Source organism: Cornus florida, unplaced genomic scaffold (genome assembly GCF_030987335.1).
Source record: "Cornus florida cultivar Cherokee Brave unplaced genomic scaffold, ASM3098733v1 CherokeeBrave_3.0.0_Hap2_Chr07, whole genome shotgun sequence".
NCBI classification, from domain to species: domain Eukaryota; kingdom Viridiplantae; phylum Streptophyta; class Magnoliopsida; order Cornales; family Cornaceae; genus Cornus; species Cornus florida.
In genome coordinates this window covers 3,003,944-3,031,323 of record NW_026775577.1, presented here as the reverse complement: position 1 = coordinate 3,031,323, position 27,380 = coordinate 3,003,944, and the positions used below count along the sequence as shown (strand labels likewise).

At 34.6% G+C, this 27,380-nt stretch overlaps 4 protein-coding genes across 6 annotated transcripts; 2 read left to right on the top strand and 2 right to left on the bottom strand.

The window, feature by feature from the left end:
• Nucleotides 1-832: 832 nt before the first annotated feature.
• LOC132315753 (ATP-dependent RNA helicase-like protein DB10) lies at nucleotides 833-8,183 on the top strand. Of its 2 annotated transcripts, XM_059814149.1 has the most exons (8): nucleotides 833-1,030; nucleotides 1,909-2,274; nucleotides 3,451-3,603; nucleotides 4,397-4,465; nucleotides 5,007-5,276; nucleotides 5,893-6,243; nucleotides 6,384-6,661; nucleotides 6,897-8,183. In XM_059814149.1, the coding sequence occupies exons 2-8, from the start codon at nucleotides 1,933-1,935 to the stop codon at nucleotides 7,756-7,758; spliced, it is 2,325 nt and encodes a 774-aa protein (XP_059670132.1). In that variant the 5' UTR covers nucleotides 833-1,030; nucleotides 1,909-1,932; the 3' UTR covers nucleotides 7,759-8,183. The 2 variants fall into 2 exon arrangements, with proteins under 2 accessions (XP_059670132.1, XP_059670133.1); XM_059814150.1 differs by lacking the exons at nucleotides 833-1,030; nucleotides 1,909-2,274; nucleotides 3,451-3,603 and having other exon boundaries at nucleotides 4,645-5,276.
• A 791-nt stretch (nucleotides 8,184-8,974) lies between these two features.
• On the bottom strand, nucleotides 8,975-13,267 carry LOC132315754 (phosphoenolpyruvate/phosphate translocator 2, chloroplastic-like). Of its 2 annotated transcripts, XM_059814151.1 has the most exons (9): nucleotides 12,829-13,266; nucleotides 12,066-12,188; nucleotides 11,811-11,963; nucleotides 10,603-10,688; nucleotides 10,436-10,520; nucleotides 10,053-10,172; nucleotides 9,863-9,940; nucleotides 9,412-9,541; nucleotides 8,975-9,314 (listed from the first exon to the last, which is right to left on the bottom strand). In XM_059814151.1, the coding sequence occupies exons 1-9, from the start codon at nucleotides 13,192-13,194 to the stop codon at nucleotides 9,238-9,240; spliced, it is 1,218 nt and encodes a 405-aa protein (XP_059670134.1). In that variant the 5' UTR covers nucleotides 13,195-13,266; the 3' UTR covers nucleotides 8,975-9,237. The 2 variants fall into 2 exon arrangements, with proteins under 2 accessions (XP_059670134.1, XP_059670135.1); XM_059814152.1 differs by lacking the exons at nucleotides 10,436-10,520; nucleotides 10,603-10,688 and having other exon boundaries at nucleotides 12,829-13,267.
• A 1,574-nt stretch (nucleotides 13,268-14,841) lies between these two features.
• Nucleotides 14,842-18,545, bottom strand: LOC132315756 (uncharacterized). The gene is made up of 4 exons (XM_059814153.1): nucleotides 18,404-18,545; nucleotides 16,228-16,721; nucleotides 15,517-15,761; nucleotides 14,842-15,260 (listed from the first exon to the last, which is right to left on the bottom strand). The coding sequence occupies exons 2-4, from the start codon at nucleotides 16,674-16,676 to the stop codon at nucleotides 15,019-15,021; spliced, it is 936 nt and encodes a 311-aa protein (XP_059670136.1). The 5' UTR covers nucleotides 16,677-16,721; nucleotides 18,404-18,545; the 3' UTR covers nucleotides 14,842-15,018.
• Nucleotides 18,546-24,927: 6,382 nt separating this feature from the next.
• On the top strand, nucleotides 24,928-25,596 carry LOC132267586 (uncharacterized). Its single transcript, XM_059768726.1, has one exon. It carries the CDS (start codon nucleotides 24,928-24,930, stop codon nucleotides 25,594-25,596), a length of 669 nt encoding a protein of 222 aa, XP_059624709.1.
• The last annotated feature ends 1,784 nt before the right edge of the window (nucleotides 25,597-27,380 follow it).

The following is a 27,380-nucleotide window of genomic DNA, read 5'->3' as shown; positions in this document are numbered from 1 at the left end:
TGACCATTCTATAGGTTTAATTGTGGAATGGATTTTCATTCCAATAGAATGGCCATTCCCATTTTAAGTTGCATACCAAACAAAGGAATTGTTAGAATGGGCATTCCATTCCTCCACACCAAACGTAACATTATTCTTTTATCGAATCCTCAACCTTTTTTTCATTTCAGTAAATGAGAATTGTGCATGGTCTAATTTAAAAGATAAATTATAAAAATGTTATTATAAAATTTTATTTATTTATTTATTTTACTACTTATTTGTTTGTCATGTGAGTTCATATCATCAAACAACGAGCCATTTTCAATCAACACAAATTCAAGAGAACCCCGTGCAATTGTAAATATAATTATCGTTCAACTCAGATTAAGAAAGTAGTAAACCGAATTAAAATTTTAACTTCACTTTTTATATATTTATAATTCTAAATATATAATACATATTTATAATCGTTATTTTGTTGTATATTATTCAATTAGAGAGTTAATTTATTGAGATTTTAATTACAACATTTTATATAATTGCAATCAAATTTTAAATTTTTTTGTATCCATATTCAAATCAATATGATTTTCAACTTAATTTCGAAATTGAGGTAAAATTTTTTTTGAATTGAATCAAGCTAGGTTGAACCAGACTTTAATGAACCCAACCTGCCCAACCCATTTAATTGAACCAACAAATTTACCTTTTACATGGTCACGTTCGGGGTTTCCAATTTAACTATAGGTAAACAGTTGTCCTGTAACCATGGTATAATTTTATTCCAATCTTCTTCTTCTTCTTGTTTTTTAAGCACATAATTTTATTCCAATCAAACGAGCCACATTCGTTCAATATCTTTCGCTGTGGGCTATAAATATTCACATCAAACGCACCCTCTTTCTCTCTCTCCATTTTTCTACGCTTCTCGGCCTCCGGAAGCGTAGTTCCATCGCCGATCGTAGAGAGAGAAAGAAGGCCCGTCAGAGAAGTGGAGCATTTCTCGCCATCGCTTTGTACCGGTACTCGACCCATATCTTCATCATAGGTACGATTCACTGTATAGATGTCAAATAATTTAGGGTTTGAAATGTCTCAGATCTGAATACAAATTCTTAGCGTCTGTTTTGTATCCTAATTGTATCCTAATTGTAGTTGATGATACTTTAGTTTAGGGTTCAGATTAGGGGTTTTTTGAGGTCGATTTTAGTTGTTTGCTCTATGAGCCGAAGAATTTGCTTTCTTCTAGGTGAATTTCACTATTTTGGTTGTTTAGCACCTCAGCTTCTTCTGTTATAGGAAGGCTTCGTTTTTTACTTGTTTGAGATCCAGTTTTGTTGGTTGTTTTTGGATCTGGAGCTAATTAAATCAGTAAACATGTATGCATATATTCATGCATTTGTTTTTATGTTCATGTATATGAAAATATTTTTGGTTTTAGAGTTCGTAAGTTGTTTTTTGTTTTTGTATTCTCTTTCTCGAGTTAACTGTTCACGAGGTGCATATTGAATTTGTTTGAGATGATTCAGAACAGGATTTGCTTTCTTCTTGTTGATTCATATTTTCTCTCTCTCAAGATGTCCTTATACTGCTTGTACTCCTCAACTCTATTCAAATTTTGCCATTTATATTTGGTTCAACGCTGTATATTTAAATTCTTTACCTTTTTGTGTAATTTAGTTTGTAGAAACAGGGAGATAATTCGTTTGAACTTTGAACTAAGTTTAGGGTTATGTTTTTGCTTCTTAAAAGGTTATGATACAGTGGGTGTCATTTAAATATTGGTTGGTATAAAAATGTTTGATGAATTATGTTTGCTAGGCAAGGTCAATCTTGCATGCAGCATGCTAGTTCTCCATTTCATCATTTTCCCATTATTTGGAACCCCCATCTTATTTTATATTCTGCCATCTCATACTGTTGTAGGATCATTGAGAACGAAGCTTTCCTATGGCTGCTACTGCAACTGCATCATCCACTGGCCCACGATATGCACCAGAGGACCCAACTCTTCCCAAACCATGGAGAGGCCTAGTTGATGGTAAAACTGGTTATCTTTACTTCTGGAATCCAGAGACAAACATTACCCAGTATGAGAGGCCTGCTGCCTCTTCAAATGTGGGTTCAGCTTTGCCACAGAAGTCCTCTTCGGTGCCTATAAGTTCTTCAGTTCAAGTTCAACAATCCTCTCAAGGACAGCGCCGGGACAACTGTTCCAATGATGATGACGATAGATATAGCAGAGGTAGCAATAGTGTGTCAAAGCTTGTTATGGATGGAAGGAGTCACCAGGTATGTTTTTTAGTTCCAGTTGTTATTTTATCATTTTCATTTTTAAGCTCTGTTCATTAAGTGGTGTTCATTTCTTTTAATGTTTCTACACTTTGTTTTGTTTGCTGCATTACTCAAAACTATCAACTTGCTGGATCGTGGAGCAGAATGAGAATTCTTGCTCTTGACTTGCAGAATCTTGCATGTTGCTTGTCCTGTTTTTGACCTCTTGTTATTTTTCATGCCATTGAGCATTCTCTGTTGTTCTAAGTTAACTTCATTGCCTATGCCAAGGAAATAATGTGTTTATAGTGTAGTCGTTTCCTTTGGGAGCACTCCCCTTTTGAGCGCCTTAATCTTACTCGATAAAACAAAAAAATAAAATAATAATAATAATAATGTGTTGGAACACTTGGAAAAAAATGTTTACCAGGACACAGTTACTTCATTCAATTACCATTATAATTGCAATATTCTGAGTAATATTCTGCATGCTATTGCAGAATCATCTAGATCACGGATAACTTGTCCAAAGTACCAATTCAAGGATGTTTTTTTTTTATTTTTTGTCCATTTTAAAATTTTAAAACCTGCTCATGTGATGAATTTATTACCTTTGGCAGAGAAATAAGTTCTTCCATGTATCTTCAGGGAGGTGATCCTTCGTGGTTATATCTAGGATGTGAATGGGCTCGGGGCATCATTATCTCATTTCATTCTTGTGAGGCAAAATTTAATTCCAAACCGAACCCCGCTGGGGTCATGATGGGATATGGTTGATGTTGGGAGATGCAAGTTTTTACCCTTCAAATCTGTATATAATTTTAGTTTTTAGTTTTAGCTCATCAAGAGGTTGTAGTCATGGAAAAAAACTATCCTTTTCCTGGATAGAATACATGACACGGTTTAAATCTTGCAAACTTTGGTTCTCTATTAATGGTCCCATTAAAGTGATTCCATTGATAGTTTTGTTGTTGATGGTAGTCATGTCTATTGTTAAGATGTGATGAAATATCTTAGATTGAAGTTGTGGTGTGTAGGATTATCAGTATTGTTAATCATAGGGTGCATGCAGCAGAATTCTTTAATAATCGTCGGATAATGGATTTTTGCTTTTACTTTTTAACCTATTGTTGTGATTTATCTTCACTCATCATTCAGAGCTGATTTAAGGGTTTCTTTCATTTTTTTGTTAAGAGTGCAAGAGGTGGATCAGATAATTCTCATAATGTTCCAAATGGGGTCATAGGTGCTGCGCATGGAGGGTCTTCTGCCAAAGGTTATGCATCATCAGGTGTAGGAAGTGTTTCATCTGCAGAGTATTGCCGTCGACATGAAATAACTGTTTCGGTAAGTATCTTTTTACCTTTTGAATCAGGTTTCTTCATATCTATAACTAATATTTATGGTGCTCCTTTGGCAAGCCATGCAGTGCTGCATTTTTTTCTTTGTTCGATTGGGTTAATCAATCCTTTCTGGCTGTTCTGAAAATTTAGTATACTTAGTTAATGTGTGTAATCTATTTAGTTGCTTGTGTGATTAAAGAACACTTGCAAATATGCAATACTTAATTCTGCTTGAATCATATATGAGGATGATAATTCATAGGTGATATTTTTATGGAATTCTGCATGATTTGATTCATTGCGTTCTTGGATTTTGAGTTTTAAGTAGGGATCTGACCTGGATTGTGCACTTCTATTGAGGTATGTCTTGGTTATATGTTGGCTGCCTTTGGGTCATCATTTTGAACCTTTTATTTTTTATAACAGTATGAAGAGGTAATTCAGGGAAAAAGGAATAAAAATTATGGCATCATAATGATTCCATCCCAAATTGATCTTGCTTTTAGACTAGAATGATTTGATATTTTTTGTGCTTGCAATAAAAGTAGGAGTCGTGACTTCTTTTGAAATCCAAGCACGCTTTTAAAACGAGATGATTGTTCAGTGTTGTAGGCTTGTAGCATTACACTAGTTGGTTGAGTTATTATGATCTTATTGATTCTGCTGTTGTCTTATTGGATTTCATTTTGTTTTACACTATGCGTGTGCTCATGTATGTATAACATTTCTCATATACAAGTAATTAGTAATTTTGTTACAACTGCTGATGTTTATTGCTGATTGGCCACTTCCACCAGGGATCGGATGTACCCCCACCATTCGCATCATTTGAAGCTACCGGTTTCCCATCAGAACTCCTTAGAGAGGTATCAATGTTTATTTTTCTTTTTTGTCTTTATGCAACTCACTGGCGGCCAGTAGTCTTTGTAAGTTTACAAAACTATATAACTAGAGTTTTTCAGCACGATGTTCTGTGATTACTGGAGGTCCATGGAGTTGTAGGACTCATGTTCATCTTTTTCCATCTGTACTTTTTTTGTCGCAGGTGCGATATTTGCTCCAGAGAGGAGCTAAATGTCGTACGCTGTGCCGCCCTCTTTTGGGGGGCTTGCATATATTTGGAGCGCCCTTATGCAGCGGACCAATTTTTGGGAAGGGCTTTCCGAATCACCCATGTTCATGACTGGGACTGCCGTTGGTGATGATTCAGTCTGCCACTTGGTCCGAACAGAAGAAGAGGCCTCCTCCTGCTCTAGCTTGCGTGAGCAAGCGTTGGCTGCCTGCATATGGGGGATGGTGCTTCTTCTTGCATTAGCTCTACTCATCCATAAGTCCAAAAAGAAACGAAACAGAAATCTTGAAGCCGGTACCTCTGCTTACAGGGGTTACTGGTTTTTGCTTTTCCAGGTACACAATGCAGGGTTCTCTGCCCCTACTCCAATACAGGCACAATCATGGCCAATTGCTCTTCAAAGTCGCGACATAGTAGCCATTGCCAAGACTGGTTCAGGGAAAACCTTGGGTTACTTGATTCCATGTTTTATTCATCTCAAGCGCCGCCATAATAATCCTCAAATGGGCCCAACTGTTTTGGTGTTGTCACCGACTAGGGAGTTGGCCACACAGATACAAGAAGAAGCTGTGAAGTTCGGAAAGTCATCTAAGATAGCTTGCACGGTATGATGCCTTTTCAATATGCTACTTGTGTTCTGGTGCAATAAATTATTTTTTCCTTTAAAGATGGACTAGAATTTCTGTACGCTAGTTTTCCTTCAAGTTCGCTCTGAAGATTATTTGGGATGCTTGGCTGGTCATTTCTGCCTCATCTATATCTCTTGAATGACATTAATACATTATATACTTATCTAGAATTTGAGTAAGAAAAATTTCCTATGAAACTCCTTGTATGGATACGGTGATTTGGTATAGTAGCAACTCATTTGAAATAAAAGATAATCTAAGATATTCTAGTACCGAAATATTTACTGAAAGATTCATTATGCTGTTATCATTTCTAGGTTCATGGTCATTTTTAGATCTATGTGGTCATAGACATCCTTTTGTCATCTTTATTATTTATTTAACTTGTAGAATTTTGTTCATCTATTGTCCCAGATTTATAATTCATTCAAAGGGTGGGTGATATAGGCCCAATTGATTTGCTTGACTCATGTTTTGTAAAATTATTACTTGTTTGTTTCACATGTGATTTTTTAATGAATTACTTTCTCTTGTTTGGTTATTGTTGTTTTTATCATTGGTTGACGGTTGTTCACATACTTTTCTGTTGAAGTGTTTGTATGGAGGAGCACCAAAGGGTCCCCAATTAAGAGAGTTAGATAGAGGTGTAGATATTGTGGTTGCAACTCCTGGTCGTCTGAATGATATTCTGGAGATGAGAAGAATCAGTCTACATCAAGTTTCCTATTTGGTGTTAGATGAGGCGGACCGCATGCTGGACATGGGATTTGAACCTCAGATAAGGAAGATCGTGAAAGAGGTTCCGGCTCGCCGTCAGACCCTTATGTATACTGCAACTTGGCCAAAGGAGGTTCGTAAAATCGCTGCAGATCTGCTGGTTAATCCCGTTCAGGTTAACATTGGAAATGTTGATGAACTCGTTGCAAACAAATCTATCACCCAGGTGAGATCCTTTTTTCCCTTTCATTTTCTTCCATTCTCTTGTTTAAATATTTTATCATAATCTGGATCTACTGTTTCTCCATAATGTTTTGTATTGGACATTATATATGTACAATTTTTTTTTTCTTTGGCCTTTGGCAGCATATTGAAGTCTTGTCACCCATGGAGAAACACAGACGGCTGGAGCAGATATTGCGATCACAGGAACCAGGTTCTAAGATTATCATTTTTTGTTCAACCAAGAAGATGTGTGATCAACTTGCCCGTAATCTATCCCGTCAGTTTGGGGCTACTGCTATTCATGGGGACAAATCTCAGGGTGAGAGGGATCATGTATTAAGCCAGTTCCGCACTGGGAGGTCTCCAGTGCTTGTAGCCACCGACGTTGCAGCTCGTGGGCTGGATGTTAAAGATATCAGGTCAGTGATTGCTTGATGTATGTCATTTGTGTGTACGGAAGTTGGAAAAAGGTGAAGCTGACTTGTTGATCTGCATTGTCGTTTAGTTATGATTTGTTTTAGATTCATATGCTTATCCTTTTGAATATTTATATGTTTGTTGTCGTCTTTCTATAACTTCTGTTTCTTCTCTGATTGCTGCAATTTTAAATTATAAAGCTGTGACTACAGTGGTAATGATTAATTTCTGTCACAGGGTGGTTGTCAATTATGACTTTCCTACTGGAGTAGAGGACTATGTTCACAGGATTGGAAGGACGGGAAGGGCAGGTGCCACTGGAATTGCTTACACATTTTTCTGTGATCAGGATTCAAAGCATGCTTCAGATCTCATCAAAGTTTTAGAAGGAGCAAACCAGCGTGTCCCAGTTGAGATTCGTGATATGGCCTCGCATGGTGGTGGGATGGGCAGATCTAGACGATGGGGTTCTGGATCTGGTGGACGCGATGGAGGCCGTGGAGGTCGGTATGATTCGGGTTATGGTGGCGGGGATGTGGGAAGGGGGGGTAGTTGGGGGTTTTCTTCCTCTGAAAGAGGCGGGGGCCGTGGTTTTCATGATGGGGATGCACCTGTGAGCTATCATAAAAGCTTCCATTCTAGCATGAGTCGTGCTGGGGATGAAGTTCGCAGCCGAAGCAGAAGCCCCAACAAGGGGTCAGGATGGGGAGAGAACCGGACCAGGGCCCGCAGCCGCAGTCGTAGTCCTGACAGATATGACAGGGCTCCACCAGCACATCAGCGCTCCCCAGTGAACAGTTTTCATAAAGCAATGATGGAGCGAGCTCGATCGCCACCACGTGAACGTTCCCCTGTGCAGAGTTTTCATAAAGCCATGGTAGAAAAGGTTCGATCACCCCCTGATCTGCTGAGTCGTCCTCGTGATTGCTTACGATCCCCAGCTGATGGTGGTGGGAGGGAGAACTTTGGGGGATCACATGATGATAAGTGGGGAAGATCATCAGGTGGTGGACAGGGTGATGGACCACCTCCTTCTTTCCTTGGGGAGGAAGAAGAGGAGGAAGGTATGATAAGGCAGGATGAAGATGGCCCGTGTTAGGGAGGATACTTGGGCTCCTCTCAGTCAACATTGCCTCGTATGGAGTTTAAGTGACTGGTTAGTCTCTGTTTTCTGGTCCTCTCCTTTTTTGGTTGCTTTGGTTAGTGTTGTAGTAGAATTATGGCGGGGGAATAGTAAATGTAACAATTGAATGGGGTATCTAAGTTGACTTATCTTTTTGGTGGAACTGCTCCTAATTCTAAAGAGCCAAAGACTCGGATTAGTACAGCTTTTAATGGCCAAGGTATCTTTTACATTGTGCGTTCTGTTTGTTTAGTTTTAGTTTAGTTAGAATATTAATAGGCTATAGCTTTGGTAAATGTTGACGATGTGAAACAATGATGCCCTTGTTGGCCATGTGTTTTGTTGTGTATGGAATGTTAAGTCTTCGTGACATTCATGCTAGTGGTGATTACAGTTGTTTATTTGTACTGTTCTGTTAATACTTTCTGGAAAATGCACAAACCTATGATTATTTCCATGGTGGAATACACTATGGTATTTTAGTGTAAAATACCAATTGAACTTTTTCACCAACTTTAGTTTGAACTTGCAGCAGTTGCGTGTTTCCTCCTTTGAATGTGAATATGCACGATGTTAAATTTGAAATTTCACCACAATTACTTTGAACTTGTACCCCACCTGTCATCAAAATGAAGTGCAAATTTGAATTAAAAGTGATGATTTTCAAGAAAATGCAGTTCAAATAGTCGTTTTAAGTGCGGAGATAAGCTGCCAATACGGGTCTATGTGACATTGGGATGTTGCTTCTAGATGGTTGGTACTAGTGTTGGGCTGTCATGTAACCCAATTTAACCCAACCTGCCCTCTCTAATGGAATGGGTTTGGGATAATCCGAGGGCCGTGTTTGGAATAGAGTTTAAAGGTCACAACCCGCCCTCAATAATTGATATATGAATATCTATTTATTAGCAATAAATTTTCCTTTACCTTTATTTCATATGATAATTTTAAATTTTAACACCTTTTTAGATATTTGACCACACTACCCAAAAAATATATACAAATTTTTTCTTCTTCAATTTATTCATAAAAAAATATTTATATCGGAACACCCCGAACCCCGCCCCGCGTTAGCAGTGACTCTGTGTTGCCTAGGAAGTGCTGATTAGAATTCTGATGCTATCAGTCACCACGGCACCTTCTACGCATAATGTCAATTAAGTGTATCCTTTATCAAATATGAAAACAATGATGAAGAAAAGATTTCTTCATTAAATAATCAAGGATCCAACTTCTATGAATCCAGTTATATTTCAGACACACATACAGATAGAGGGGGAGAGATAATCAGGCTAAAATACGCGTGATTTACAATTTTTCTCTCGATCCCTCTCTTCTTTTCTCCCTCTTTTTTTTTTTTCTTTTCCTTTTTTTCACAAGTTTTGGGGTAAGTTACCAAGTGTTTTTTTTTTTTTTTTTTTTCTCCTTTGGCTCTTCCTTGCTTACACTATTGAGTCAAGCAGCCTTTGGCTTTGGTTTTATCCGCTTCGCTCGTGAATACAGGAAGACTCCGATGAGAGCCAGGGCGGTTCCTGCAACAAAAGCTAGTCAGTGTTGAAGTGTTGTTAACCAAGAGCCTTAAACTAACAGTTTGCTTTATTTTACCAACTATTAGAATGGGGAATTTACCAAGGGAGTTTATGGGTGAGACTCGTGTTTGGAAGACGATCACTGAGGACACAATGACCACCACTCGCTTCACACAATTTCCCACTGCGTGGGTCACCGGTGATACCATTTGTAGTATCATATAGGAAACCTGCCAGTCAGAAACCAATATGAAATAAATACATTTTGTGCGTGTGCTTGCCTGAAATTCATCAGTAAATTTTTTGGCATTATCAAGCTTTCAAGATAATCAAAAGTCGCATATATCAGTAAAAAAATTTTGCATTATCATGTTGCTTAACATAGGTGCCATGAAAAAGAAAAAAAAAATCCGCTTGATCTATGATTAAATTGCAGTATTCTGGGCTATATGAAGCAGAGCATAATGTCAGGCAAGTTATCATAGACGGATGACAAATGCAGTGAATGCAGGTTATGCAAACACAATACAAGGGATACGGGAAAACCTCACCTGTTGATAAGTATGGAAGCAGAACCCAGCCAGAAGAGATCTCACACATAGCTCTCTGACATTCAACCCTTGACTTGCCTGAAACACAGTAACGAAGACCTCGCACCAATATAAGATATCTAGTGAATTGTATACATAAAAAATGATAGCAAGTTTAAGATTATCTGTTGCTTTTGAATATAGTACTTACAGCAGACTGCAGGTATGACGGACTGAACTTAACGCCCTCCATGAAAATAGCAATCGGTGCCAGCAGGATAAAAGAAATGATTGTTATAACCGAGAAGAGGTTAATATTGTCCAGAGACTCCTGTTTAGATAGATTGCTGGTTATGAGCCCAAACCAACCAGAGAGTATTGTAATTGCAAGACAAATTCAAAAGAGAAAAAAAGGAAAAAGAGAAAAACTTAGATGAATTGACTTTATATTAATGACTAACAAAATTATTGTGCAATAATCAAGAGAGGAAAAATCATGTTCCGATTGCATTAGCATAGCAACAGATTACGAAACTCTTTAACAATAAAAGACAGTGGAAAAATAAAATCTTGCATCTTGGTTATGCACTTAACCTCTTTCTTAACCATGAGCTTTTTGCTGAGTACATTACGTGACTGGTTGGTCAGATTGGAAGCCATTGCAGTACTGAAACCTATCCTGTCTCAATACAAAAGATGACATAATGTGCCAGAATTGCATTTAATCACTTTCACTATAGAACTTTGGAACGATATCATACCAATTAAAAGAGGCCTCCGTGAAGGATGCCAATGCCACTCCACCTACAACTGGTACGAGGGAAGAGACCACCCAGAAAGTGGGTCTCTGTGTGAACATGATAATCACATTAAAACTGAAATTATAACGATATAGATTATCCAGTAAAGGTATATGAACTGAAATCCAAATGTTATCCTACAATCTTTCCACTAGCATGGATTTTCATAGTAAAAATACTCGGAATTTGCCGAAGAAAACATAATTAAACAGGATAGAAAACAAATTTCCATGCATGTCCTTTGTTACATACATCGGATTTTAGTTCAATGTTAAATATATAGGCATAATATACATAAGATAACAAGCAACCCAACTCAAATGTGTGCCAAAAGCCCCAAATACAATCATTTTCTACATTCAGTTACACAGAAAACCACAAAGCTTTACTTTTCCAAGTAACCCAAATTAAGATACAAATAGGATCAGAATCCCTATTCCTATTTATAATCTATATCGAAAATCACTAACTTGCATTTGAATTGGAATATCCATGTGCATGAAAAAATCATATGTGACCCTAGTTGGAGGACTAAAAATTCCTAAAAGATTGTAAAAGTCAGCATCCTTCCTTCAATAATATACAAGTGATGGGCCCTAACTTTCCAGTTCTTGAGGTAAAGAGTTAAATGACCCAAAATTATTTTCACCCCCTCTATTTTTAGTGCATTACTCCGTGTATGTCTAGCTTACATGAGGTGCTAAGAGAGGAAGACGGAAGACAGACAAACTTTGAGTCTGTTCTTAGATTAAAACTCGTATCCAATTGCACCAAGTAATGATCCTGATGGATTTTTGGAACACGCATAAACTTCAATATCATTCTTTCTAATTTTTTATCTCATTTTCTCTGTCCTACATTAGTTATCAGTTTGCATTTCTTTGATTAGCACCAATATGAAAAGGGTGAAGGAGTTCCAAACAAATTGATTTCCCATTAGATTGGCAGAAAGAAAGTTCAAGCATCTCACAACTGAAAATACTAATAGAGAGAAAAACGGCTAGAATTCTTCGTTAATCTAACCGCTGCATAACTTGAATAATCCAAATTTCTGTTCTGCGATTTTCATACATAATTTAACACATACTATTTCACCATACAAATCAAGAGTGTATATTACCCTAAATTATGACAGTCCAAAGACATAGCACACAGCACAAAATCCTTACCTCCCCGAGAAACAGGACAGAGAGGATAACCGTGAAGAAGGGCTCCATAGCTTTGATTGTGTGGGTGAATGAAACAGCAACTTTTCCAAGACTTACGTTGGTCAAGAGGTTGCCCATTGTGTGTATCACAGCCAATGGCACAATTGCTGCAAGCTGCAAAGTGCAAAGTCAATATATAACATTTAAAATTTGCAGCACATATATATCATATCAATACAAACAAAACTACAACAAATAATTCACTAACAAATATACCTGTGATCTACTAATCTTTGGTCTTGCATAGAGATTAAATGCCCACATTAAAATAACAATCACGGTCCCACAGCCGAACTGAAATGCTGTTACTGTTGCTGGAAATGGATAGACCTTCAGAACCTGTAACATGCAGTAGTATTAAACTCCTCGATCTCTCTCTCTCTCTCCCTATACACACACACACACACCACTTCAATAGAACCGCTAAAAAGCAAAATTGGCTGTTTTATTGTTGGGTTTAGACTTTAATTATTCATACAAATTAATTTATCTGCCTATATTGTTAGGCATACTGCATAAATTGTTCAATTGCATTCATTGACAGTTATAATATATATATATAATCCCTCTCTAACAGTCTCGAAACCTCGACCTAGGGCGTGGGAAGTAAGACCCAAAGCTACTTTTCTTCTCTCTCTATCAATCTCAAAACCTCGACCTAGGGCTTGGGAAGTAAGACCCAAAGCCACAAGGACAAAGGTAGACTAGTATTTAATATGCTAGTGTGTGTTTGTGTGTGTATAAATCTAAGTATAATTTATTTTTAAACTTTCAAATTCCATATTGTACCAGTGACTCTAGCAAATGAAATAGTACTGCTACCAACTCAGACCATGTCACACAGAGTTGAGCAAAGAAAAAGGAAGAAAAGAAATTCAAACCCCATTTTATTATTACTGTATTATGCAGAAACAAAATGGAAACATTAATTCCTAAGAAATATGAAATCAAAAAATTGATTTTAAAAGAAATTTAATACCAGTTTGTTGCAAATGTTGAAGTAGATGTTCAATAGGTACCAAATTGCAAACATGGACCCTAGTTGAAAGGTCCGACTCAATTCCTTCGGCTTCGCAGTCTCGTCGGCGCTTCCGGGAGCCGAAGCAGCCTTGACCTTGAATTCATTCGACCTTCGATTTGAAAATGAAAATGAATCAATGTCTCGATTGTTGAAGAAGCTTGAAGCAGAACGCAAAGAGAAAGTTCTGTGAAATGAGGGGTCGATTGATTTTACAGAAGATAACAGAGAGGTTGGACTGAATTTAGGGTTAGGGTTTCGATTGGGAGGTTTTCGTGTTTTCAGAAACGGAGTCGACGGAGACACAGCTAATGCATAGCTCTCCATTTTCGACTCTGATGAGAGTGCGGAGAGTCACAAACGTTGCATGGAAGCAATTTGGCGGTCACAGAAACGACGACGTTGAGTTATGCTTTCTCATAAAAGCCTTAATCCACTGTTAAAATTTATGGAAGACCTGACACGTGCGATGACAAAAAATGAACGGCCGAGATCGTGTGATTCCTTCACTGTCTTACAACTTTAATTTATTTTATTTTACTTTTGTGGGATGCAAAAAAATAATAATAATAAAATAAAACACACTTACGCAAACACTTACCAAATAGAGACTTCAACCTTCATTTTTTATTTAAAAAACTAAGAAATATCACTAAATTATAGTATTTGGTTACAATTTCTATTTACTTGAATCAAAATTTATCTTCAACCATGGCATTAAAAATGTAATAATACTTTTTATCCATTCTGTAAATTATAATTTTATTTTATTTTTCTCATTTTCTTTGTAGAGTTGTCAAAATTGGTGTCTGAACATTTTTTTTTTTATAAAAAAAACTTTTGAAAAAACTATCTTCCTTTTTTTTTTTTTTTTTTTTTTTTTTTTTTTTTTTTGTGTTACGAAACAAATCTAAAAGAAAATGTTTACATTTAATATAAATTTTTGTCTAGAGCAATCCCAAACAAACAAATAGTCATTTGTATCTCCTTGTGCTTAGGGCTCGTAATTTACTTAAAATTAAAATATCATCAATCAAGGGAGACTATAGTATAATAGCACTTTCTTATCTTTAAGAGTATAAGATCTAGAAGTCTCCCCTTATAGCATAAGATCTGGACTAAGATCAAATTTAGAGTAGAAAATTGAATTTAAATTCCCTTTGAGAGCAAATTAATATAAGATCAACTAACGGTTTAGTGGTCCAATGGTATCAAATCCTTACTTTTTAAAGGAAGGATGAGAATTCAAGTATGAGCCATATATAACTGTGTGAGTACTACCTACCAAATAAAATTAAAAAATATTAATATAAGATCAAGAGTTGAAGTGACAATAAGAGCACAGCTAAAGACCATGTATAAATTTCTCTGTTCAACATTCAATGTTGAAAGAAAAGCAGTCACTAATCTAAGTTTTGGATGTTAGTACAATGTATGGCTAGTGTTGGAAACGAATGGATATCAAAGAGCTAAATAGTCATGTGTACGACATTTGCCGAGAAAAAAAAAAAAGAAAAGAAAAAAAAGAAAAGAAAAAAAGAAAAGAAAAGATGTGGTATGTAAGGCTCTGACTTGACCCTGTGATCTGATGCAAAAAAATCATGGATGGACCACCAAAATGTGCACCTCAGTTGAATTGTGCCCTAAAACACTCCCAATATTTTTCTGAAAATAGCTTTCATCCAATCTCTAAGATGAGCCTACCAGAAATCTGTAAACCAATGGTAATTTATAACACCTAAATCAAGTGATGCTGCTTAAGATAAAAGTTCTCTTGTTGCATGTGCTGAACTGCACCATACTCGATTTAGGTGTCAAACATGGTGGGCGATACCACGGGTAATAGAAAGGAATTGAGAGAGAGATTTCATTTGGCCGACCCATTCATATAGGAATAAGGCAAGGGTACTGATGATGATGCCCAAACTTCCTTGCATTTATACCAAACTCCTACTATTTAAAAGAAAACAGAAATCTACAAGAGCCAATAACTACTATCAACAAAAATTTCTGCTACAATGACTCCCTTCAAGATTTAAATATGATCCTAGTAATTTCTGAAGTAGTAACAAATCAATAATGAAGCAAACCAAAAATGAGGGCAAAACTCTTCAATCATGAGTGGATAGAAGTTTTATTCGTGTTTGTATCCTATGAGGCGCATTTCAGTCTTGCAAATGTCAAGTAGCCAGTGTGACCTCTCGCCTCACCAGATGGTTTGGCCATGATTCTGGTGGAAAAAGATATCTCTGGCCTGCTGCTTTCTTCACTTGATCGATGCCTCCTCTTGCAAGGAGGAGACCCAAGAATTCCCCCTTCATCACCTTCAGAGCAATCTATTTTCACTTCCTGAACTTCATATGTGCGAAGGAGTACCTCAAAGGTTCTGATGTCTGCAGAAAAACACATCATTTGTATAAATATCTGTCAATGAATATTTATGTGGATTGGGAATCAGCCAGACGGCTAAAAGTTTTAATGTAAAATCAACGTATAAAGAAAGCATGAACTCTTCAAAAACAAGCAAACCTAATTACAAAAGAAGAAGGAAAAAAAAAAAAAAAAACACTGGTAAAGCTAAATATCTAGCAATTTACCCCAAAAAAAGTGTGTATATACATGTGTATATATAGGTGCAGAAAATGTTACCTGTAAAGCTCGATCTGAGAGTTTCAGATGAACGTTGCACTTGCTCAATGCACGGTGAGAAAGAGCACAAGATCCCATCTTGTTTCAACATTTTGCCAGCCGAAGGAATGGCCAGCCAAGGTTGTGGCAAGTCCAGGAAGACAGAATCAGCCAACCCAGAAAATTCATCAGGAAACCCCTCACCTTGAATATCTCTGACTCCAAAAGTGACTAAACTGCTCACTCCTGTCCTCTCAGAATCCTCCCTATTCAAGGAGGAGGAGGAGAAGAAATCAAGTAAAATTTTCAGTTGACGTAGAAAAAAATAAGAAGAAGGTATTATTATATCCATTTTGTGCACTAGGTTGGCTTGGATAAGTTACTTGCTACATAGCACATAAATTAAATGAGCTACAGATACAGCTTACTTCATTGTTCAGTTTCCAATGTACTTGTTGACGATAATGGAAAAACATTCTCGTCAACGTAGTAATAAATTGAGTTGCTCCTTTGATGTGAGTGACCAATCCAAATTTAAACCAAATGAAGCAGACTAAATAAATTCACCGATAACATTTTAAACTCCAGTTCAAACTATTTATGCAACAATTTAATAAATCCTAGATTGCAGTTAGAATTTGAAAGGTTTTAAGAAAGATAAGTAACATGTAAACCCAATATCACCAGAAAAACTAGAACAAAATAACATATGTAAGGACCTCAATATTTTACCTAGCTGAGGCAGCCCTTTGTTCATGGAAATCAAATGTATAGACATGTCCTGTGGGAGCTACAGCCCTTGCAAGTGAGGTAGTTAAAGATCCACTCCCAGTGCCCGACTCAAGAACCAAACAACCAGGAACTACTTCTAGGTACATGATAACAAAGCTGATGTCTGCAAGATACAGAATCTGAGTTCTGTGGCTTAGAACTAGAGTCCATAGCTCAGGAGTTGGCGCCAATAAGTAAACAAATTTACCCTTGTTGCTGAAAACCTTGGACCCAAAGGGTTTCCCAATCCAATCTGAATGTTTAAATACACCAAAACGATTCTGGAGAATCGAACCCTCACATACTTTAACAGCCTTCATGTTGTCATGCCTCTCATATACAATAACCAAATCTCCACCAGTAATGCAGCGATGAAAAGATAACTTGTTTGCGGGATCAACAGGCAACATCCTAAAAATTTTCTTACAGCCTAAAGAATTAATACAAGCAAGTCCCTGCCAAAGATGGAATATGTAAGGAGAATAACTAGAGCAGCATGGAAAAAAAATATCATTATCTAAGCAGTTTGCATCTTGTGCACAGCGGAACTGAAGGCCTTACAAATTGATTTATTCTTTTAATTATTCCTGTTGTTTCTTTATATGTAAATCCATGAAAATCTCATGCGTCAACAACCATAAATGATTATTTTTCATGATATGAACCCTTCAGAAATCATTGCATGTAAAAGTTGAAATAACTAACCAGGTCTGATATTAGAAAAGGTGAACTTAATGGGACCGGAGAATGGTAAAACGAATGGAAAGTACATCAGCAAATAAAAAATCAGAGGTTAACTCACATTAACAAAACTTGAAAAGATGTCTTTTAAGTGGGATCAACAAGGATAATAAATAAAGGGGTCTTAACCGGTGCTGTCCTGTTAATCAAGGGATCAACAAGGAACAACCTCAAAAACCTTACATGCAAATTCTAGGAAGAAAAAAATTTAAGTAACAAGTGCATGGAGAGAAACTCAACAATCAGAGTCAAACTACCAAGGAAGAAATATGCTCTGGTCAAGCCATGAAGGAAAAAAAAACGAAACAACAGTTGCATTTCGGAGTGAAGATGGGCATGGACACCAAAAAACTAGAACAAAAATTAAAATGCACAATAGCACTACTGTATTAAAAGGCAAAAACAGAAAATTTAAACTCTATCGAACAATCTCTCAAAAATAGCATTTACAAGCCTGTTATCAGCTAGATGGCTTCAGGAAAACAGTTTATTCAATTTCAAGATTTATCTTTTCTTCTTGACAGTCCCAGTCCATTAATGATTTACTTGCTTTAATATCCTTAAACACTTGGATATTCCACACGCTCAAAGTTGTTGTCAAGTGGTTGTGCAGGGTGGTCGGGTGGTTTTAGTCATGTGAAGAATCAAAGCTACAATATATTGAGTGAGGAAGAAAAGGAAAATACATATATAGATACTCAACTCAACTCAGCAAAGCCTTGTCCCAACTAATTGAGCTCAGCTATATGAATATTTTTTCGCCATTGCACTCTATCTAAGGTCATAGCCTCAGCTAACCCACCACAAACTATCAAATTTGTCCTAATATCTCAACCTACATATGAATATGAATATAAGTTTAAAAATCCAGCTCCAATTAAACTAAAGAATATTTCTAATTAATGATCACTGCTGTGGATGATGGATCATACCAATTTGAATTTGCAGTTCAAGAACCCATGAATAGATGTGCTAAGCATCCCCAAAATTTCAAATCCCCATACCTGTATCTATATACACATATCTATACACCTATGAATAGGCTAAGACATGTCCTGACTACTGTGAGGATCGAAAAGCCTCCAAATTTCAGACTTTAACGTCCCTATAATGTGCAATGCTAAGGCTTTACTTGGCTAGTTGGCTTTCACCTAATCTGCCATTCAATTGACCTATTCATCAATTGCTAGGTTGCTAGGTTTCATACGTATATGTGTATTTGCATATCCAGAAGATCAAGGTTCTGAAGACATATCTTCCATTGCGGCAATTTATCAAACATGTGGAATCCATTGAAAGACAAATACTCACACATTGAAACAACAGTTTACACAAAGTACACACACATATACCATTAAAAATGAAATCTTCAGCTGATACGAGAGGGAAAACTTACCGCAATAGATGTCAATGTCGAGCACCGCCGAGAGGAAATCGGAGAGAGAGAGATGAGAACCCACGTAACGCAAAGGTCAGTAGTTGGATTATGCGGGCCTGTGGGCTCAGATATTCTGATTCTGTCGAAACCGTGTGAATAGCGGACACCCTACTAGTGTTGAGCTTGAAGTGTTCGGACTGGATCACATGGGCCCAACACTTCAGTTTGAAGTGTTGGGCCTATTTAGCTTTGTCGCACCTAATAAGGCTTATTAGTATTTTGATTATTATTATTCCTTTCGTTCCATAAAAAATATCATGTTTGGGAAACTGTGACGTCACGATTCCCTAAACATGACATTTTTTGTGAGACGGAAAGAGTATTATTTTTTAACTAATGTAAGTGTGAAATTTTTTCTTTCTTTTATTTTTTAAACGGCACTCTTCCATTAACAATTTACTCGGTATTTCTTTAATCGAGGATGTAGTGTAATGAAATTTTCTCAGCGTTATGATTGAAGCATATATAAGAGAAAAATGTAATTTTTTTCACTTTTCAATGAAGAAGATTGTATATGCCTCCTAAGTTAGTATTTTTCGTAAATTTTAAAGTGTCAAACTTCAACTCTCTACATCTACTAGTTTAATTTCTAACACTTCTTATCTTATTGTGCAGATGTCTCGATAGCCCAATGAGTTAGTGCCTTCTGTGGACTTTACAGTTCCCAGCTTCAACTTTTTATATCTACTAATTTAACTTTTAACTCTTCTTATCTTAAAAAAAATAATTAAAAAAAAAATAAAAAACCAACTAGATGTTTACAAAACTTTATTATTATTTTTTATTTTTTGTGATAAGGGCTTTTTACACATTGCTTATATATATATATATATATATATATTTGGGTTTTTGATAAGTAAAATTGCTACAGTTGACTCCATTGGTTTTTTTAAAAAAAAAACTATGATAATGCATGGGATTGATTGATAAAGTACTCGGCCGCCATATTCTTAGATTCCATGGAAGAACAGGAGGAGTATTTTCCTTTTAACTTCCTCACTCTTTCTCAAGAATCAAACAAGCACTAAATAATAAAAAAAAAAATTTCGCCCGTCCCAATGATCAAGGAAAGAGCTAGAGATATATTGTTAAGGTAAGTCTTTCCTCCTCTCTCTTTTTTTTTTTTGTTTTTGTTTTTGTTTTTGGGTAAGTAAAGTCTTCCTTTCTTGCTTTCTTTGCATAAACTATATATAAAGGGTAAGTTAAAAACACAAGATCTTGTTTCTCTCTCTATAAATAAATAAATTGGACAAAGTCCTCCCTTTCTTCCAGTCTCTATTTTTCATCTCAATTATCAAACCTACATCAATGGGAGTCACCACTCGCCCATGGTGTGCTTCATGTTCCTGGTGGTTGCCGTCTTCGCTGGCTTCATCGTCTTCCTCGTAATGCTCCAACAACCTCACCCTCCAAAGTTCCGAATCAACGCTGTCAATGTCTCTCTCTTTGTCGTCTCTAACTGGAGATAACAGCTAGATGGTACATAAGCTTCTATACCACAAACCCTAATGAGAGATCAAGCATTACTTATAGAGATATCAAGGGATTTGTTTACTACAAGGTCATACTTTTGTCCACAGCCAACTTTTCTGCTACTATTTATCATCCAAAGAGGTCGAAGGATCGGTGGTGATGGAGATTCCCGCGTTATCTTTTTACGTTCAAAAATGATGTGGCGAACGCCATTGTTAGAGATTTGGCAAATGAGGTTGTTGCCTTCAGCTTTAAGGTGCAAGCTAGGGTTACTTTCAGACATGGGATACCAATAACAATGAAGCGTCGGCTAGTGGCTACTTGTGAGAATGTGATGATTAGGTTTTTCCCTAATACCACTTATAATGCAATGATGAACGGCTCGGGGAGGTGCACTGTTCAATATGTTGGAGGTACAGTCTTCTAATTTATTTTCAACTGACTGCATGAGTATCCTCTCATTTTAATTTAGGGTTCCAAGATAGGTTTCTTTTTGTTGTTATGCATGATAAAATTGGGTTTTCTTAATTGCCAACTTAATGCATGGAAGGTGAAAGTGGGAAGCCCTAATTTCATGAAAATCAAAATCATATACATATATATACATATAGGTTTTTTTTCTTCCAATAACCGAGGCTTTGCCCAGCCCTAACTTATTCATCAACCTGTATAAACGGAATAAAGCTCACACTATGTCTCGTGCCCTTAAAGAAATATAAGTTGATAAAAAATAGGTCATGATTTTTACTCTCCGAGAATCTATAAAAGTTACTTGCTTTTGTCCTACCCGGTGGATTCATCCAAAACTAGGGGAATTCTTAAGTATTATATAAAAATTTGAGAAGGCAAAACATTCTTTAAAGGTATTATAAATGTTGAATTTTGGATGTGTATTTAGTAACAGTTATTATTATGATTTTCACTTGTATCAAGCTCATTCACCTCGTGTCATTTCATATTGTGTCTACGTATCTTATACAATAACTCACATTATTTATGTAATAATTTTATATCATTAATGTATGACTATATTACATCGCGTTTGTAACAACTATTTGTTTCTGACTTTCTATGTCAATATACTTTTTGATTCTAGCTTATATTTTGATAAATGAGTACCTTGCACCTATGACTCTAGTTCGAATTAACAATGAATTCATAAATTAATCGACTAGTAATTTACAAAATACATATATTCCTTTAACTATTATAAGAATATAAAATTTCAGTTTGTAATTTTATTTGTTTATTTATTCATTTTTCAGATATAAATAGATGGCGCTGAAGATCAAAGCAGCAAAGGCAGGGCAGCTCAAAGGCGGAGCACCTCAAAGTAATTTGAGGTCTCAGGAACAATATAAAAGGGGCCTTTAACTTAAGATTTTTTTTCTTAGCTTCACTTTCCTCGTACAGAATTTTTTTACATTTGTTATTCATACATGGATTCATATAGGCTCAATGTCACATTTGTTATTCATAGAGATTTTTTATTTTATTTTATTATTATTATTTTTTTTAAGAAGCAAATTCATAAATATTTTTCTTATCACATATCTAATTATTATTATGAATCAAGTCATTATTCAACCATATAAATAAAAATAAAAATAATTTAGGTTAAAGAATTATAGAATTGATTAGAAAAATCTACTCCAGTACTCCAACAAATTGTTTAATATAATAAAAGTGTGTTTAGAATCTTCAAATATAGTAACATAGTGAGAGAGTGAATTGTGAAAAAAAAAAAAAAAAAAAAAAAAATTATAAACAAAGAGGAGGAAGACTGTAAGAATATGGAAAGTTTCACCCATTCCCACAACCAACTCCTAAATATATATTCAATAAGTGTGGTGTAATGATAATAACAGAGGAGAAAAAGAAAAAGAAAAAAAAAAAAAAAAAAAAGGCAAAAAAAAAAAAAAAAAAAAAAAAAGTGAGAAAGGAAAGAAACATTTTGGAAAGTGAGAAAGGATAGAAAAAATTTGGGTCCAATATTAAATTTTCTATTGTTTGAGGCGAAAGTAATTTAAATTTATGACATGTTATAATATATGGAAATTGAAAAAAAATTATAAATAAATAAATTGGGGCTTTTTTATTGGCTCGACACTAGGCAAAAAGAAAAAGTGAGAAAGGATAGAAAATTTTTGAGTCCATTATAGGAAATTTTTGAGCTTTCTATTGTTTTGAGGCCTATTATAGAAAGTAACTAAAATTTAAGATGTCTTAGACTATATGAAAATTTAAAAAAAAATTAAGGTTTTTTTATTGACTGGGGACTTAGATGACCAACGTATATATTACTAGGTAAAAAAAAATCTTTGAGAGTTTTTAGTTTGGTGAATGACATTTTTTGCTCGTTAACTAGTCCTATTAGTATGGTTTGGTGTATGACAGTTTATGATATGTAGTTAAACAACTTAAACTTGTAACTAAATGAGATGCTTATAGTTGTTAATGAAGAAATTGTATGCTTTATTAGCATGATTTGTGATGAACAAAAAAAAAACAAAAAACAAAGGACGAGAATGTCATTTGAGACCCACTGACGCAAAGGTCAGTAGTTGGATTATGTGGGCCTGTGGGCTCAGATATACTGATTCTGTCGAATTAGTGTGAATAGAGGACACCCTACTAGTGTTGAGCTTGAAGTGTTCGGACTGGATCACATGGGCCCAACACTTCAAACTGAAGTGTTGGGCCTATTTAGCTTTGTCCTACCTAATAAGGCTTATTACGAGTAGTATTTTGATTATTTTTATTATTTTTTAAACTAACTTATGCGTGAAATTTTTTCTTTCTTTTATTTTTTAAATGGCACTCTTCCGTTAACAATTTACTCGGTATTTCTTTAACCAACGACGCAGTGTAATGATATTTTCTCAATTGTATGATTTGAAGCATATATAAGAGGAAAATATAAATTTTTCACATTTCAGTGAAGAAGATTGCATATGCCTCTTAACTAGTTCAATGGATTAGTGTTTTTTGTAAATTTTGAAGTGTGAGGCTTCAACTCTCCCCAGTGAACTTTACAGTTTCTGATTTCAACTCTTTGTATCTACTAAGTTAACTTCTAACTCTTCTTGCCTTAATAAATAAAAAAATAAATAATAGTGTGGTCTTATTGAAATATGGTGTAAGAAGTGGTACCTACCAATTATATTTAACACCAATTTGGGATGGTCTCCTAAATTTCTTCTTTCTTTTTTTTTTTCGCCTCTCTCTCTTCGGTAGAACCTTGGAAAGTTTCTCTAAATTTGCCTCCAGATTTTGCATGCAGGAATAATTAGACGCTTTCAAACCTTTATTATTATTATTTATTTTTTGTGAGAAGGGCTTTTAACACATTGCTACAAATTATATATATATATATATATGGGTAAAGTACACTCATATTCCTTGAGGTTTGGCAAAAGAACACTCAGATGAAACTTACCTTTTTTTGGATAAAGATACCCTGAAGGTTCAAAAATGGACAAAGACACCCTTTATATGAGAAATTGACCAAATTACCCTTTGACCGTTTAGGAGAATTTTTTAACTTTACAATTTAATAAATTGGACCAATCTATTCTCATGAACAATTTATGCATAAAAAAATATAATAAAAAAAAAACTTTATATTGTACACTTTTTTTCTTTTTCTTTTTGTTATTTACTTTATAAATGTCTCAACTTCTTAAAAATGTAGACGTCTAAATGATTTTTTGATCCAATACATATATTTCAAATAAATTATATTTTGTTATTACTTCTTTTCTTTTTCTTTTTTATTTTTAAATTAAGATGCTTAATTCTTTCATCTAAAAAAATTAAACCAATTTCTTTTCTATAAAAATAAAAAATATGGTTCCATTATAACTTTATGCATCTTAAATTATATATCAAATATTATGCATTTCCCAACATAAAAAAATAATAATAAAAAAAAAAGGAAAAAAAAAAAAAAACAAACAAACAAACAAAGGCATGCATAAAGTTAAGATGTATAAAGTTACACATGTACCTATTTTCTTTTATGTTAAGAAATGCATAATAATTGATATATAATTTAAAATGCATAAAGTTATATTGGTACCATATTTTTTATTTTTAAGGACAAAAGATTGGTTTAAATTTTTTAGACAAAAGAATTAAGCATGTTAATTTTAAAATAAAAAAGAAAAAGAAAAGAAGTAATAACAAAATATAATTTATTTGAAATATATGTATTGAATCAAAAAAGCATTTTAGACGTCTACATTTTTAAGAAGTTGGGACATTTATAAAGTAAATAATAAAAATAAAAAAAAGTGAACATTATAAAGTTTTTTTTTTTACTTTTTTTTATGTATAAATTATTCATAAGGGTAAATTGATCCAATTTATTAAATTGTAAAGTAAAAAAAGTCTCTTAAATAGTCAAAGGGTAATTTGGTCAAATTTTTCATGTAAAGAGGTGTCTTTGTCCATTTTTGAACCTTCAGGAGGTGTCTTTGTCCAAAAAACAGGTAAGTTTCGTCTGAGTGTCCTTTTGTCAAATCTCAAGGGGTGTGGCTGTACTTTACCTCATATATACATATATATATATATATATATGAGTTCTGATAAGTAAAATTGCTACAGTTGACTCCATTGGATTTTTTTTAAAAAAACTATGATATATAATGCATGGGATTTATTGATAAAGTACTCTGCCACCGTATTCTTAGATTCCATGTAAGAACAAAAGGAGTATTTTCCTTTTTAACTTTCTCACTCTTTCTCAAGAATCAAACAAACACTAAATAATTAAAAAAAAAAATTTGTCGTCCCAATGATCAAGCTCCCCCTCTTCATTGGTTTTTTTTTTTGGTAAGTAAAGTCTTCCTTTCTCGCTTTCTTTACATAAACTATATATAAATGGTAAGTTAAAAACACAAAGATCTTGTTTCTCTCTCTATAAAAAAAATAAATAAATAAATTGGACAAAGTCCTTCCCTTTCTTCCAGCCTCTATTTTTCATCTCAATTATCAAACCTTCATCAATGGAAGTCGCCACTCGCATCACCACCACTCGCTCTTACACTCTGCCACCCATCGCCGATACCCCCCGGCCTTACTTCCCGCCATATCAACGCCCATGCTCCCCCGCCATCCAGTGCTTCATGTTCCTGGTGGTTGCCGTCTTCGTCATCGCGGGCTTCATCTTCTTCTTCCTACTGCTCCAACAACCTCACCCTCCAAAGTTCCGAATCAACGCTGTCAATGTCTCTCCCTTTGTCGTCTCTAACTCGGAGATAACAGCTGGATGGTACACAAGCTTCTATATCACAAACCCTAATGAGAGATCAAGCATTACTTATAGAGATATCAAGGTATTTGTTTACTACAAGGGCACACTTTTGTCCTCAGCCAACTTTTCTACCACTATTTATCATCCAAAGAGGTACCAAGGATCGGTGGTGCTGGAGATTCCCGCGTTATCTTTGTGCGTTCAAAACGATGTGGCGGACGCCATTGTTAGAGATTTGGCAAGTGAGGTTGTTGCCTTCAGCTTTAAAGTGCGTGCTAGGGTTACTTTCAGACATGGGATGCCAATAACAATGAAGCGTTGGCTAGTGGCTACTTGTGAGAATGTGATGGTTAGGTTTTTCCCAAGTACCACTAATAATGCAATGATGAACGGCTCGGGGAGGTGCACTGTTCATCTGTAACTACAGTTGGAGGTTCGGTCTTATAATTTAATTTCTACTGAGTATCCTTTCATTTTTAGGGTTTCAAGCTAAGTTTCTTTTTGTTGTTATGGATGATAAAATTGGGTTTTTTTTGCCTACTTAATGCATGGAATATGAAAATGGGAAGCCTAAAATGTATGTATAGGCTAATAGTTTTTTTTTGCCCTTTTTGTTTTTTCTTTTTTTTTTTGTTTTTCTTTCGATAACCTTGCCTCGATTAATTCACATACAGGACCGTACAAAGCTACTTCTCTACATAAATCGGATAAAGTTCAGACTATGATCGTGATCGTGCCCTTAAAGGAATATAGGCTGATAAAAATTAAATAGGTCATGATTTTTACTCTTCGAGAATCCATATGAAAGTTACTTGCTTTTGTCTTATCTAGTGGATTCATCCAAAACTAGGGGAATTCTTAAGTGTTATATGAACATTTGAGAAGGCAAAACGTTCTTTAAAGGTATTATAGATGTTGAATTTTGAATTTGGATGTGTATTTAGTAACAGTTATTACGATGATCACTTGTATCAATCTCAATCATTACTTGTGCCATTTCATTCTACAATAACTCACATTACGTATGCAATAATTTTATGTTATTAATATACGATCTCTTGTAACAACTATTTGTTTCACAGGAAATTACTATGTCAATATACTTTTTGATTCTAGCTTATATTTTGATAAATGAGTACCTTGCACCTATGACTCTAGTTCGAATTAATATATGTCAATACATATATTCCTTTAACTAGTATAAGATAAAATTTCAGTTTGTAATTTTATTTGTTTATTTGTTCATTTTCAGATATAGATAGATGACACTGAAGCAAAGAAAGGGGCAGTTCAATGTAATTTGAAGCCTTAGCTGAATAATATAAAAGGGGCCTTTTAATTAAGATTTTTTTTCTTACCTTCACTTTCTTCGTACAGAATTTTTTTACATTTGTTATTCATACACGGATTCATACAGGCTCCATGTCACATTTGTTACTCAATACAGATTTTTTATTATTTTCATTTTTATAAGAAACAAATTCATAAATATATTTCTTTCATTATTATATTATCTTCTAATTTTTTAAGAAGACTTGGTTGTACATTTGTTAAATTTTTTCCTAAATTTATTGTTATTTTTCTATTTTTCTCTTCATCTTATTTTCATAGACGGATTCATGTCATATAAATAAAAATGACCACAACTCAAAAACAAACTATAAAATTTACAGTAAAATATTGATAAAATTACAAATTAATTTAGGTTAAAGAATTATAGAATTGATTAGAAAAATCTACTCCAGTACTCCAACAAATTCTTTAATATAATAAAAGTGTGTTTAGAATCTTCAAATATAGTAACATAGTGAGAGTGTGAATTGTGAAAAAAAAAAAAAAAAAAGTCTTCTATAAATGTTTAGGTTAAAGATTTATAGAATTGATTAATCTACTCCAGAACTCCAACAGATTCTTTAATATAATAAAAATGTGTTTAGAATCTTCAAATATAGTAAGATAGTGAGAGTGTGAATTGTGAAAAAAAAAAAAAAAAAAAAAAAAAAAAAAAAAAAAAAAAAAAGAGGAGGGAGACTCTACTGGAATATGGAAGAATATGGAAAGTTTCACCCATTCCCACAACTAACTCCTAAATATATATTTAACAATTACATATGGTGTAATGATAAGAATAAAAATAAAAAATAAAAAATAAAAAATAATTTAAAAAAAAAAGAAAAGTGAGAAAGTATAGAAAAATTTTGGGCC